General features: G+C 38.1%; 1 protein-coding gene across 1 annotated transcript in view; it reads right to left on the bottom strand.

Annotated features, from left to right (window-relative positions):
• Nucleotides 1–15994, bottom strand: part of LOC140164774 (protein kinase C-like) — a 379558-nt gene that overhangs the window by 44651 nt on the left and 318913 nt on the right. The window contains 3 exon segments of the mRNA XM_072188144.1: nucleotides 7238–7440; nucleotides 7442–7504; nucleotides 8062–8193. Coding sequence (XP_072044245.1) covers nucleotides 7238–7440; nucleotides 7442–7504; nucleotides 8062–8193 — 398 coding nt within the window.

Here is a 15994-nt window from a genome sequence, read left to right as displayed (position 1 = left end):
TGTGTGGACGGGTCCTAGTTTCTATCTCTGACTTTTCTACAGTAAATACACAAGAAGTAAGTTTGATAAAATCATCCATCTATTGACAAATATGTAGTTTTCTTCTTCTCCAGACAACCCAAAGTCAATTTCTAGATCACAACATGGTGCAATGGACAAGTTTATACAAGTTATATATATATATATATATAAACCCGCCCGTCAATATGCTTGTCACAAGAACTTGTCTGATTTTAGTGAACATCTCCATGTAGCAATGACCTCTGTTACCTACACTACACTGTTAGGCATAGTCAATGCATACAGGATATTCACACAGAGATAGATTCAGCTCAATTTCACGCATGTACTCCTGAGATCTGGACTAGACACCCAGTAGTATTACCAAGAGTTAAAAACATGCGCCTCTGTGTTACCATACTGTCTTATAGGTGTAGTCAGGCACTAAGGCTATTCACTCGAGGATTTTTCGTGTGGGATGACTAGTTTTGATTGATCTGAAAAACAAGCCGGCAACACTGGACACCATTTTTCAAAAGTTTTAGAGCCATGTTTTGTAGAGTAATTGAGATAGGGAGTTGCGAACGACTTGCATCAAATGATAGTGAGATGTGTTGAAAGATATTATTTTCTGTTTGGTCAAAGGTTCATCTTTGTATATTATTTTTGAGGTTTATGAACGTAACATAGCAAAGATTCTATACGGTATTTTGAAGGTCAACTTATCATGCAAGCTATTGTAAGTTGGAAGAAATCAACTGTGATCTTAACTCTATATATGTCATTTTCATGTAAACATGAACTTGGCCTTTAACGGTATCATCTTACATGACATCTGATAACCTTAATATGACCTATGTTCACTAAGTTTAATCTTTTTAAATATTGGTAATAGGTTGACCTTGGCATGACCTTGGGTGATTTCACTTGTGTTGACCAATGCTAAATATAATTACATTTGAATGATATGACCTTCAAATTCCCTTTTAAAGACATTTCTTGTTTGATTCAGTTCCATCTGTACTGCTGAGATGGATCATCTGGATCAGGTACGATACTCATGTGAACACATTCTGCATTCTGTCTGAGTATAGTCAAGGCATAGAAGACATTCACACAAGGCTTATTTGATTCAGTTTAACATGTACTCTTCAGTTTGGATCATCTGGACCAGGTACCCATGTGAACACATTATGCATTCTCTTTGGGTGTAGCTGAGATATAACAGATATTCACACAAAGGTTGTTTTGATTCAGTTCAATCTGCACCTCTGTGTTTGGATCATCTGGACCAGGTACCCATGTGAACACATTATGCATTCTCTTTGGGTGTAGCTGAGATATAACAGATATTCACACAAAGGTTGTTTTGATTCGGTTCAATCTGCTCTGCTGTGTTTGGATCATCTGGACCAGGTACCCATGTGAACACATTATGCATTCTCTTTGGGTGTAGCTGAGATATAACAGATATTCACACAAAGGTTGTTTTGATTCAGTTCAATCTGCTCTGCTGTGTTTGGATCATCTGGACCAGGTACCCATGTGAACACATTATGCATTCTCTTTGGATGTAGCTGAGATATAACAGATATTCACACAAAGGTTGTTTTGATTCAGTTCAATCTGTACCTCTGTGTTTGGATCATCTGAACCAGGTACCCATGTGAACACATTATGCATTCTCTTTGGGTGTAGCTGAGATATAACAGATATTCACACAAAGGTTGTTTTGATTCAGTTCAATCTGCACCTCTGTGTTTGGATCATCTGGACCAGGTACCCATGTGAACACATTATGCATTCTCTTTGGGTGTAGCTGAGATATAACAGATATTCACACAAAGGTTGTTTTGATTCAGTTCAATCTGCACCTCTGTGTTTGGATCATCTGGACCAGGTACCCATGTGAACACATTATGCATTCTCTTTGGGTGTAGCTGAGATATAACAGATATTCACAAAGGTTGTTTTGATTCAGTTCAATCTGTACCTCTGTGTTTGGATCATCTGAACCAGGTACCCATGTGAACACATTATGCATTCTCTTTGGGTGTAGCTGAGATATAACAGATATTCACACAAAGGTTGTTTTGATTCAGTTCAATCTGCTCTGCTGTGTTTGGATCATCTGGACCAGGTACCCATGTGAACACATTATGCATTCTCTTTGGGTGGGTGTAGCTGAGATATAACAGATATTCACAAAGGTTGTTTTGATTCAGTTCAATCTGCACCTCTGTGTTTGGATCATCTGAACCAGGTACCCATGTGAACACATTATGCATTCTCTTTGGGTGTAGCTGAGATATAACAGATATTCACACAAAGGTTGTTTTGATTCAGTTCAATCTGCACCTCTGTGTTTGGATCATCTGAACCAGGTACCCATGTGAACACATTATGCATTCTCTTTGGGTGTAGCTGAGATATAACAGATATTCACACAAAGGTTGTTTTGATTCAGTTCAATCTGTACCTCTGTGTTTGGATCATCTGAACCAGGTACCCATGTGAACACATTATGCATTCTCTTTGGGTGTAGCTGAGATATAACAGATATTCACACAAAGGTTGTTTTGATTCAGTTCAATCTGCTCTGCTGTGTTTGGATCATCTGGACCAGGTACCCATGTGAACACATTATGCATTCTCTTTGGATGTAGCTGAGATATAACAGATATTCACACAAAGGTTGTTTTGATTCAGTTCAATCTGTACCTCTGTGTTTGGATCATCTGAACCAGGTACCCATGTGAACACATTATGCATTCTCTTTGGGTGTAGCTGAGATATAACAGATATTCACACAAAGGTTGTTTTGATTCAGTTCAATCTGCACCTCTGTGTTTGGATCATCTGGACCAGGTACCCATGTGAACACATTATGCATTCTCTTTGGGTGTAGCTGAGATATAACAGATATTCACACAAAGGTTGTTTTGATTCAGTTCAATCTGCACCTCTGTGTTTGGATCATCTGGACCAGGTACCCATGTGAACACATTATGCATTCTCTTTGGGTGTAGCTGAGATATAACAGATATTCACAAAGGTTGTTTTGATTCAGTTCAATCTGCACCTCTGTGTTTGGATCATCTGAACCAGGTACCCATGTGAACACATTATGCATTCTCTTTGGGTGTAGCTGAGATATAACAGATATTCACAAAGGTTGTTTTGATTCAGTTCAATCTGCACCTCTGTGTTTGGATCATCTGAACCAGGTACCCATGTGAACACATTATGCATTCTCTTTGGGTGTAGCTGAGATATAACAGATATTCACACAAAGGTGGTTTTGATTCAGTTCAATCTGCACCTCTGTGTTTGGATCATCTGAACCAGGTACCCATGTGAACACATTATGCATTCTCTTTGGGTGTAGCTGAGATATAACAGATATTCACACAAAGGTTGTTTTGATTCAGTTCAATCTGCACCTCTGTGTTTGGATCATCTGGACCAGGTACCCATGTGAACACATTATGCATTCTCTTTGGGTGTAGCTGAGATATAACAGATATTCACACAAAGGTTGTTTTGATTCAGTTCAATCTGCACCTCTGTGTTTGGATCATCTGGACCAGGTACCCATGTGAACACATTATGCATTCTCTTTGGGTGTAGCTGAGATATAACAGATATTCACACAAAGGTTGTTTTGATTCAGTTCAATCTGCACCTCTGTGTTTGGATCATCTGAACCAGGTACCCATGTGAACACATTATGCATTCTCTTTGGGTGTAGCTGAGATATAACAGATATTCACACAAAGGTTGTTTTGATTCAGTTCAATCTGCACCTCTGTGTTTGGATCATCTGGACCAGGTACCCATGTGAACACATTATGCATTCTCTTTGGGTGTAGCTGAGATATAACAGATATTCACAAAGGTTGTTTTGATTCAGTTCAATCTGTACTGCTGTGTTTGGATCATCTGGACCAGGTACCTATGTGAACACATTATGCATTCTCTTTGGGTGTAGCTGAGATATAACAGATATTCACACAAAGGTTGTTTTGATTCAGTTCAATCTGCTCTGCTGTGTTTGGATCATCTGGACCAGGTACCCATGTGAACACATCCATTCTCTTTGGGTGTAGCCACAGAATTAGAGAAGGAGAACCGGGACTCCCTATACCGCCACGTACAATCGCGCCGTCAGCTATGGGGAGAAAATTGGGGTATTCGGTCCTTCCGACCGCGACGCTTGTGAGAGGCGAACGAAAACAATTCTGTGTGTACCTGAAGCGTCTTGGTACTCGCGTGCAGGTCGCATCAAGTGCGTCTCTCAAATGCGCCCATCATCCATGTCGCGCTTGCATGACAACGAATACCTCGAGCGCATTCCGAGGGGAACCGAATACCCCCAATTTTTGCTCCATGCCTGTATCAAGATGGCGGTCGAGTCCTGGTTCTCTGGTTTTAATTCTGTGGGTGTAGCTGAGATATAACAGATATTCACACAAAGGTTGTTTTGATTCAGTTCAATCTGCACCTCTGTGTTTGGATCATCTGAACCAGGTACCCATGTGAACACATTATGCATTCTCTTTGGGTGTAGCTGAGATATAACAGATATTCACACAAAGGTTGTTTTGATTCAGTTCAATCTGTACTGCTGTGTTTGGATCATCTGGACCAGGTACCCATGTGAACACATTATGCATTCTCTTTGGATGTAGCTGAGATATAACAGATATTCACACAAAGGTTGTTTTGATTCAGTTCAATCTGCTCTGCTGTGTTTGGATCATCTGGACCAGGTACCCATGTGAACACATTATGCATTCTCTTTGGGTGTAGCTGAGATATAACAGATATTCACACAAAGGTTGTTTTGATTCAGTTCAATCTGCTCTGCTGTGTTTGGATCATCTGGACCAGGTACCCATGTGAACACATTATGCATTCTCTTTGGGTGTAGCTGAGATATAACAGATATTCACACAAAGGTTGTTTTGATTCAGTTCAATCTGCACCTCTGTGTTTGGATCATCTGAACCAGGTACCCATGTGAACACATTATGCATTCTCTTTGGGTGTAGCTGAGATATAACAGATATTCACAAAGGTTGTTTTGATTCAGTTCAATCTGCACCTCTGTGTTTGGATCATCTGGACCAGGTACCCATGTGAACACATTATGCATTCTCTTTGGGTGTAGCTGAGATATAACAGATATTCACACAAAGGTTGTTTTGATTCAGTTCAATCTGTACCTCTGTGTTTGGATCATCTGAACCAGGTACCCATGTGAACACATTATGCATTCTCTTTGGGTGTAGCTGAGATATAACAGATATTCACAAAGGTTGTTTTGATTCAGTTCAATCTGTACCTCTGTGTTTGGATCATCTGAACCAGGTACCCATGTGAACACATTATGCATTCTCTTTGGGTGTAGCTGAGATATAACAGATATTCACACAAAGGTTGTTTTGATTCAGTTCAATCTGCACCTCTGTGTTTGGATCATCTGGACCAGGTACCCATGTGAACACATTATGCATTCTCTTTGGGTGTAGCTGAGATATAACAGATATTCACACAAAGGTTGTTTTGATTCAGTTCAATCTGCACCTCTGTGTTTGGATCATCTGAACCAGGTACCCATGTGAACACATTATGCATTCTCTTTGGGTGTAGCTGAGATATAACAGATATTCACACAAAGGTTGTTTTGATTCAGTTCAATCTGCACCTCTGTGTTTGGATCATCTGAACCAGGTACCCATGTGAACACATTATGCATTCTCTTTGGGTGTAGCCGAGATATAACAGATATTCACACAAAGGTTGTTTTGATTCAGTTCAATCTGCTCTGCTGTGTTTGGATCATCTGAACCAGGTACCCATGTGAACACATTATGCATTCTCTTTGGGTGTAGCTTTGATATAACAGATATTCACACAAAGGTTGTTTTGATTCAGTTCAATCTGCTCTGCTGTGTTTGGATCATCTAGACCAGGTACCCATGTGAACACATTATGCATTCTCTTTGGGTGTAGCTGAGATATAACAGATATTCACACAAAGGTTGTTTTGATTCAGTTCAATCTGCACCTCTGTGTTTGGATCATCTGGACCAGGTACCCATGTGAACACATTATGCATTCTCTTTGGGTGTAGCTGAGATATAACAGATATTCACACAAAGGTTGTTTTGATTCAGTTCAATCTGCACCTCTGTGTTTGGATCATCTGGACCAGGTACCCATGTGAACACATTATGCATTCTCTTTGGGTGTAGCTGAGATATAACAGATATTCACACAAAGGTTGTTTTGATTCAGTTCAATCTGCACCTCTGTGTTTGGATCATCTGGACCAGGTACCCATGTGAACACATTATGCATTCTCTTTGGGTGTAGCTGAGATATAACAGATATTCACACAAAGGTTGTTTTGATTCAGTTCAATCTGCACCTCTGTGTTTGGATCAGCCATGTGAACACATTATCCATGTCACAATCTACATTATTTGGGTGCAATAGAATGATCTAGATTTCCCCATTGCAAAGGCAGACAGGTGACCTTGATGCAACACACAATGTCTCACATCTTGAATACTGCTTGTCAAGGTGTATTATACTGCTTTTGCAAACAGAAATTCACTACTCAACAAAATTAAAGAATCAGACTTATTTTATTAGCATTTTTCAAAAACAGTATTAACATTGAAATCAGATTAGTGTCAATTCATTCAGTATTGGTCATGCAGACACTTGCCCTATCAAATACTGAAGTCCCAAGACACTAAAAATATTCTTAGGTCACACCATGATAACAGAGCAAAAAGAATGCACCAGGGGTGTCGGTGTCTGATCCTTTAATTTGGTTGAGTAGTGTATCTGATATCAACGTTGTGAAAATAGTGTGCCTCTTGTTTTACTTATGAATTACGGCATAATAAAAGAAAACCTCTTTCTGTTTTACGGCCATCATTGCATGCCCTATAATATATACATAACATGCTCAATCTGAGGTTATTGACGGACGTGTTGATACTACGTTTTATTCCGTACATTATGCGTATTGTTACAGAGGGCCATACTACGGGCTGTATGCATTGTAATGTACAAAAAGTAGCCTGGGTTCGGAACAGTAACCTCAGATTGTGCACTGTCTACATGTATATGAGTACATACACAACACATGATCGCCTGCATACACAGCAATTACTGCTGGAGATAGGTCTTTTTTCCGCTGACCCATCATAATACTTACACTGCATGTGGTTCCTTGAATTTGCCTACTTTCTGAATTTGGAACATCAAATCACCGCCATTGACATACTCCATCACAAAGTAGAGCCGGTCGTTGGTCTGGAAGCAGGAATGCAGCCCGGTGAGGAATGGAGGCTTCCCTTCCAGTGCTAGAACACGCTTCTCTGTCATTGTACATTCTACATCGTCGTCTTGAATGATGACGCTCTTTCTTGAGAACCTTGACGGCATAGAGTTCATCGCTCGATTTCTTCTCTGCCAGCATGACCTATGTGAGACATAATGGTGTTGCATAAATAGGAATTCAAAAGACAGAATGGAACTTTTTCAGTGCCTGCTTTTTCAGCTATGACCCAGTTGATAATGCTTCAAATTCAAGAAATACTACTGAACGAGAGGAAGGAAGGAAGGAAGAAAAGAAAAGGAAGAAGAGAAAGAAAAGGAAAAAACAAATGAAGAAAAGGAAAAACGACAGAAAGAAAGAACAAAAAGAAAATAGAAAAAACTAAAAGAACAAAGAGAATTAAAACAGGCCAAGGAATGGAAGGAGGGAAGAAGGAACGAAGAGAGAAAAGAACAAAGCACAGAGAGGGAGAATAAAATAAAGGAAATAAAGAAAAGAAAGGAAAGATAAGAAAAACTAATAGAAAAAATCACAAGAAAGAAAGAAAGAAAAAGAAAGAAAGAAAGAAAGAAAGAAAGAAAGAAAGAAAGAAAGAAAGAAAGAAAGAAAGAAAGAAAGAAAGAAAGAAAGAAGGAAGGAAGGAAGGAAGGAAGGAAGGAAGGAAGGAAGGAAGGAAGGAAGGAAGGAAGGACAGACTTTACCTTTCCAAAACTGCCTTTGCCAAGTACAGTAAGAAAATTGAAGTCTGTGGCTCTAACAACATCTCCAGAGTGCAGCTTTGGACCAGATACATTCTTTTTAGTAGGCACTTCACTACCACTGAATTTTGTTCTCTGTGGATGAGAAAGTTGAAATGTGTTAATTAAACATCAAAAAACATTTGGTCTTGACTTCTTAAATTTGAAAAGTCACATATTGTGTGGTGAATGTTAGAGTAAATATATAATGCTGATTCAAAGCAAACTGAAAAAGGTTTGAACAAGCACATCAAAATGTAGCTATTCCCATTGAAATTCATACCCCCTATGGAAGACATGACTTTAGTCTTCCACACAAGGAGTATACATTTTAAATAGGGTTACCTGAATGGGCAACTCCATTTAAAAACTACACCCCTGTGTGGGAGATTAAAGTCATGTCTTACATAGGGTGTATTGATTACAACTGGAACAGCCAAATATACAAAACCTTGTGCACTTCTTTTTCAGTTTGCTTGATCAAGTCAATAGCTCAACAATGTTCCAACTATTAATTTTGAAAGAATGGCGCAAAATGGATTTTAGAATCAAGCAGGATGCATTTGTAAAATTTTCAAACCATACACTCTTAAAAAAAGGTTCTTGGCTATCCTGTATGGGGTACCCTCAAGAGAACAGTTCATGATAAGAATCCCAAAGTGGTTCTTTCTGGCGTTTCCAGAACCCTTTTCAGGTCTAAAATGGTTCTTTGTAGCCTTTCCAGAACCACTTTCTGTTCTTTGTAGTTACCATTTAAGGTTCCACATATAACACAGCTCAAGAACCATTTAAGGTTCTACTTAGAACCATTTTTTCTAAGAGTACATATTAAATTTGTACCTACTCGTAAGCCTAAATTCTCATCTACTTGTGTATAAATCAAAGTCAAACCATACATGCATCAGTCATCTGTTGACGTTGTATTCAATCATAATAGGATGAAACTTGAATATTATAACAGCCCTTATATCGATCAATGTGTTTCAACTTTTGATTCATTTATAGTAAACCAAAATACTAGGAAGATAAGGAATGCATTGTTATCTTAACAATAACTTGGTAGAACAATTGTAGTGTAAAACCTTACAGTTCCATGCAACTTAATAATATTGAGCAACTTGCAATGTTATATTACAATGCTCATGACAGAATGCATTACTGGATGTAAAATTAATGCTTACTACCAGCTGTTGGTATTTATACCATTATTTGCATCGTGCACATCTCTCCCCCTCTCTCTTTTTTCTTTTCTCTCACACATGATGTTATGTTTTTTTTATATCTGTATCTCACATTTCCATATTAACCCTAGCTAACTGGAGGCTTTTTGGCATAGGAGAAGGAAGGAAGAAAGAAGGTGAAGAGAAGTATTCAAGTGTTGTTTTCCTGGGTGTGGTTATGAACCACAGACCCTTTGTGTGCTACACATGAGACCAGGGATAGCACACTACGGGGGTGTACCTTGGATGCAATTGGATCACATGGGATACTTGTGCTTGCAGTTGCTTTGTGCTGCAGCCTTATAGCTTTGGTTAAATGTTAATTCATTTTTAAATCAAATTACTTTTCAGTCCCCCCCCCCTGCAAAATGCTTATGTCAAAGCGCCCTCTTCATATCCTGTTGTGCCTTCTACAGTTAAAAGCCAAACTTACGCTCATTTTCAATGTGGTATGCAGTTTTCAATGCCAAACTTGTCTCACTCCAGATTCTCACCAATCAGACAGATTAAATAAGGGATTGCATTTTAGCCATAGCAACATGCAACTTGAACTTAAGGGTCTAAATACTAAATTTGAGCTCATACATCATTCCAGCATTTCCTAATGAAGCTTCATTCATTTCTGACTACAGGATAAGCTTAACAAGACTTGCACACTCACTCACCACAACTGTTCACATGTGAGTGGGTCTGAGCACACAGACCCCACCACCCCCACAAACGCACACCCTTCACAAAATCTCCCCCCTCCCAAACAGGGAATATGTACATTACTGTGCAAACATGGACATATATATTCAGTTTCTTACCAAGTAAGCATATCAACCGCACACATTGTTTGTGTTTACATTTTATACCATCAGACAGCAGACTAACCCTAACTCTCTAGCACACTTTCACTGTGTGTCCACGTTTGGGGGCGATTGCCCACATCCCACATAGACACACCCCCCCCCCCCTCACACCTACAGCCACTCTCACATAAATCACAAAACAGTATATTACCCAACTTTATTACAAGATATTGACTCAAAATCTATGCATCAAATATTTAAATTGAAATAGCAAAAATATTTTAGTTCTTGAAATTGTGATACCTCATTTTTTGATAGCTCAAAATTTGTAGACACTGTGACTCTTTGAATGAAAAAAGTTGCAGATTTAAAAGTTGCACTAAAAGCTACTCAAACCAGTGTACTGGTTATTACATATACATAACTTGTACAGGATGACCAGTGGGGACCAGTGATGACAAGGCACTCTAGCAACAAAAGCAACATTTTCAATGGGTTATTAAGTGCAACTTTTGAATCGGCATCTTTTTCATTCACCATGGTAACAAATTTTGGACTATTATGACAAAAGAATAGATTTGAGTTATTATCTTATAATGAAGGGGCTAATTACTTTACGTAATTTGTTTACATCTTACACCCTCCGCCACAATCGCCCCTTACATCACCCACACCCACACAACTTTACTGACATTTTCTAATTACTTATTTCTATTAATGGTGCAGGGTATTTAGTCAGCTACCACCTATACATTATCTCGGCTATGATATCCACATGCAATGATCTATCCTTGCTATCCATTCATCATATCAATCATGCTATTACCATCTGGTTTATATCCATACTGACAAATATCATATATAGGGATCAATAACATAAAGCAACTTTTGCCAAAACAGTAACTTCTTTAAAAAAAAATCTCACCAAATACCAAATATTTATTGGAAAAACATTTTTAGCATCACATATGGAAATGAAAGACAAACATTGTTCTTCCTCTTGACTTCTTTTTTGCTGAATCATCAGCAATTGATGATGAAAATCAGTAACGCCTCTAAAGAGGCAGCCATTGGTTTGGTGTGTTGTATATCCCTCCTTTTGAGGAGCACCAAGCTATAATATCCCAAGTGAAATTTGTCAGTATGAAAGTCCCATAACACTAAGGAAAGAAATTGTTTGTTTCTATGTAACATAATTATGTTTGTTTTTTCCATTTATATATGGAATAATAATTAATGAACAAGATACCGAATAAAGGTAATTAATAGTTTCAATACCTAATGACGACTTATGTTGCTTGACAAGTAAAACAGATGAGTTCATTAATTTTATTTCCTGGTTTTGTCCAATTTTGGAAGCAACAGGCTATTCCAGTTGAAATACATACACCCCTATGAAAGATGTGACATCGATCTTCCACAAAGGGAGTGTGAATTTCAAATGGGATTACCTAATTGGGTGACTCCATTTGAAATCTACACTCCATGTGTAGGAGGTTAAGGCCATATCTTCCATAGGGGGTGTATGGATTTTGAATGGGACGGCCCAATACTCACAGCTACTGGATCAAACAAAATGTTATCCTTATTGCCAAAATATTTCATAAAAATCACAACATCACCTTTGAGATGCACATAATAAACAAACAATTTCTTCATTTCTCCTTCTTACTTCTACTCAACTGCAATGGGGATGGGAAATGTAAGGATACGGGTACGCAATCCGAGGACAAAACTACAAAATCTGGATGACTTTTTAAACAACAAAACTTGTATTTTTGTGTGATGATTATTGAAGCTTGGACACATTTTTGTTAAATAACGGGAATGTGCCTGAGAAGCCTGACATTTAAGTTACCTATAAGCTGCTTCATAGCTTCATTTGAGCATTATTGGCATTATTTATTGAGCTAACGCTAGGAAAGTCTATTAAATGTGCATATTATTATTATCATTATTATAAAGCTTTAGAACTTAAAATGTCAGAATTATCCACTGTAAATTTAATCAGAAAAATATATTAGATGAAAAGGGAGAAAATACAGGTAGATACCTTGTTTACAATTTCATTAAAGTCATAATCATAGTACAGACATAATTAATTATAATTAAAAAAGTCTTCATTCATTAGAAGTGAATTCAAGTAAGTCATCATTAATTACGACTTTTTTCTACTGTAAATGAACACATTGTTGAACCCATGGATGTTGCACTACCAGCTATCTTATACCACGCATAGATGGGGGAGGGGGATGAGGTGCATCCCCCAATATTTTGATATGGGGGGGGTTGGTCCATACAATCATGCCCCCACTGTTCAAGCTGTGTGTGTATTTTTTGGACCACATGAACAGCGTATTTGACCATTTTAGGTTCAAAATTACAAATTTGTGCATGCTTCGCACAAATCTGTTCTAATTGCCACTGTATTTGACCATTTTCGCTTAAAATGGCAAATTGGATATGCGCCCATTTGTACAAAAGGGTCTAGATTCTCTCTACTTCAGATTTTTTGCACTAACCCCATCCCCCCCAATGTTGAAAAGAAATCTACCCACTGCAAGCAAACAAATAATCTGACTTTCCTGTGTTCAAATACAGTAGGCTACTATCTACATATTTTTGGTTACATTAGTTTGGTTACATATTGTAATCAATATTGAAACATAATTGAAGAGATAATTAATAAAAAAAACATTTTACCTCAAAGTGTTTTTAGTTCTTGAAATTTTAACTTTTTGATGAAAATTTGGCTCAAAATCACACATGGGTCAAATTAAGACAATAAATCAAGAATATCTTTGCATTTAATTTTCTTGGCTGATGAATGCTGTATGAAGTTGTTAGGAATTGATTGAAGCAGCAATTGCTTTAAAAATGTTGCTAAATTTTGTGGAAGGCAAGTTAACATTTGGTGTTTTACTTTCCTGTAACCTATTAGTAGGATCACTTAAACTTCTTAAATTAACTTACAATAAGCTATTATGGTACAATAGCATTAAGCTTAACTCAATATACCCATCACCCTACCAATATTCAGGACCAATATATCCCATCACCCTACCGCTCTCCCTGTTCAAACAATTTAAAAAAATTGAAAATCTATTGTATGCCAACTCGGACCTTGTTTATCCCTTTGGTGCCCTTTGGTGTCCTTTTCTGCTTCTATAGATGTAAAGAAAGAGAAGGGTAAATCTCTCCGTATCAGTTCTCTTGCACTTCACATGTGTACCAAATACCAATATACCCTACCACCCTACCAATATACTATATCACCCTACCAATATACCCTATCGCCCTATCAATATCCGGGATCACTATACCCCCATCACTCTACCACTATACCCCATCACCTTACCAATATACCCTATCATCCTATCAATATACCCTATCACCCTATCAATATCCAGGACCACTATACCCCCATCACTCTACCACTATACCCCATCACCTTACCAATATACCCTATCACCCTATCAATATACCCTATCACCCTATCAATATCCGGGACCACTATACCCCCATCACTCTACCACTATACCCCATCACCTTACCAATATACCCTATCATCCTATCAATATACCCTATCACCCTATCAATATCCAGGACCACTATACCCCCATCACTCTACCACTATACCCCCATCACTCAACCAATATACCCCCATCACCTTACCAATATACTCCATCACCCTACCAATATACCCCATCACCTGTAACTAATGTTAACTTGCATGCATGAAAATTGGTACTTTGGTAAGTTGTCATGATATAAAAAAAATGTTCAACATTCATGGAGTGTATGTTTTAACTAAATACAACACTTGACTTTGTCAAAGAATGCTGATTGCAAGAAACTCACATAACTACCTCCACCTTCAAGTTATTTTTTATGATCCTGTATTCAAGTGGAAGGTGGACACCGTGTTACTAGAGTCTGTTTGGCTATGCCAACGAACCCTATCCTATTGTTAATTCCAAACCTTAGCCTAAACCTACTAACCCATAAACCAAATCCAAATTATTGGCCTTTTTTCTTCTTTGCCATGCTATTCTCCATTTTAATTAACACATCTATGATTTGGAGACTCTGTGTACATTAAGACTTTATGCAACATATTCTTATTTCATTAATTACTTTATTATTATTCATATTTGTGGGTAACAGGCAAAGAGTGTTCTGAAACAATTAAACAAAACTTGCCTATAAAAAGAAATATTTCACTCCAATTTTTAGAGATATTCTTGTTTTGGTTAATAATTTCAAACTATAGGCTATTCAAGTTGAAATCCATACTCCCTAAATGGAAGACATGACTTTAATCTTCTGAACAGGGTGTACCAATCTCTAATGGGGTTACCTGAATAGGTGATTCCATTTGAACAGAGTATAGGACTTGTGTTTATTTGACATCGCTTTTACACATTTAACATGGGCACATTGGTGGGCAACGGAGCCTGTGCTTAACATAGGCACGTTGGAAGGTATAACGGAACCCATAGGCACATGGGGGAGGGGCAATAGAGTATGGGACTAAAATCTATACCCCTTGTGTGGGAGATAAAAGTCATGCCTTCCACAGGGGTGTATGGATTTCAACTAGAATAGCCCAATGCCAGGTAGGCTAATATAAACATAAGAAGTATCACCGTGTTTATGCTCACCAATATAACTTACAAAAAGATCAAGACTTGCATTCTTATATCAATAAATTATCCTGCAACCTAAATCCATCCTAAAGAATCAGACATTTATATCATTACACTTTTGAAAACCACTTTAAAACTCCGTAAAATATCGAAGTAAACAATATCAGCCAATTCATCATTCCCTGATTTGTCTCGCTTCCCCACTTCAAAAATTGCCAATCCATTTATGCTTCCCCTACTAGACTTATTATACAGCAGAGACTTAATCTGGGTTAGTTTTGTTGTAATTCGGTCTGTAATTTCATGCTGATTTTCCGGTAAGTCAATATTATAATAACGGCGACACGTGCTAGTTTACATGTATGTAACTCTTCTTCGCTTCCTTCCTAGTCGTATCTCTTCGTATTTGGATTAAAAGCGACGATGTGCTTCTACGCATATCAAACTTGCTATCATGCATAATAGTTGAGCAAATGTATATAGTGGGTGATTCTACACGGGAGCTTAGATTCGCATTAATCTATACCAAAGTGTGCTTCCTTGATCCGCTGTCTACACAGGCACTGTGAACCGCATTTGGGAAATGATCATGCCCGTTACTTTCAAGTGGGCAAACATCGTCTATTACGTGCATGGGCATTATAGACTGCTGCCCTCATTCGTCGACCTTCTGGATTGACGACTGAGAAAACTATGTGGAAAAAAAGTGATAGATTTTGCAACAGGATTCCTGTGGCATAGAGCATGCACAGTTGTGTCCAAATTGACCTTTTGACCGAGTTTGTTGTTTTTTGTATTTCAGAGCGTGATCTTGTCATAACTGCGTGGTACAACAACGTGGTACACGGGCACCGCTAGTCAGTCACGCTATAGCGCACAACCAAAGTCGCATTGAATATTTTCAGAAGTCCGTCACAATATGGATGGTAAGTTAATCAGTCGTACACTACGAAGCATAGCACAGTATACGCAGTGTAGACAGCTGATTGGAATGAGTCTAATGGGCATTATAGGGGGCTAGGGTCATTAATCCGAATCCAGTCCACTTTAATGCTGATCTCTCATCTGGTGTGGAATCACCCATTATATAGCTAGACCTAGTTTTAAGCTTTTATCGAGGTTTCTGTGATGAGGAGGATTGTCTATATATTTGGCATGCAGTCAAGTAGTTTGGATACAAGCATGTCTTGTGCATAATATTGCAAACAGGCTTTATGTTACTATTACGCTATAA

Source organism: Amphiura filiformis, chromosome 11, assembly GCF_039555335.1.
Source record: "Amphiura filiformis chromosome 11, Afil_fr2py, whole genome shotgun sequence".
Classification (NCBI taxonomy): domain Eukaryota; kingdom Metazoa; phylum Echinodermata; class Ophiuroidea; order Amphilepidida; family Amphiuridae; genus Amphiura; species Amphiura filiformis.
This window is presented reverse-complemented; position numbering and strand designations above follow the sequence as displayed.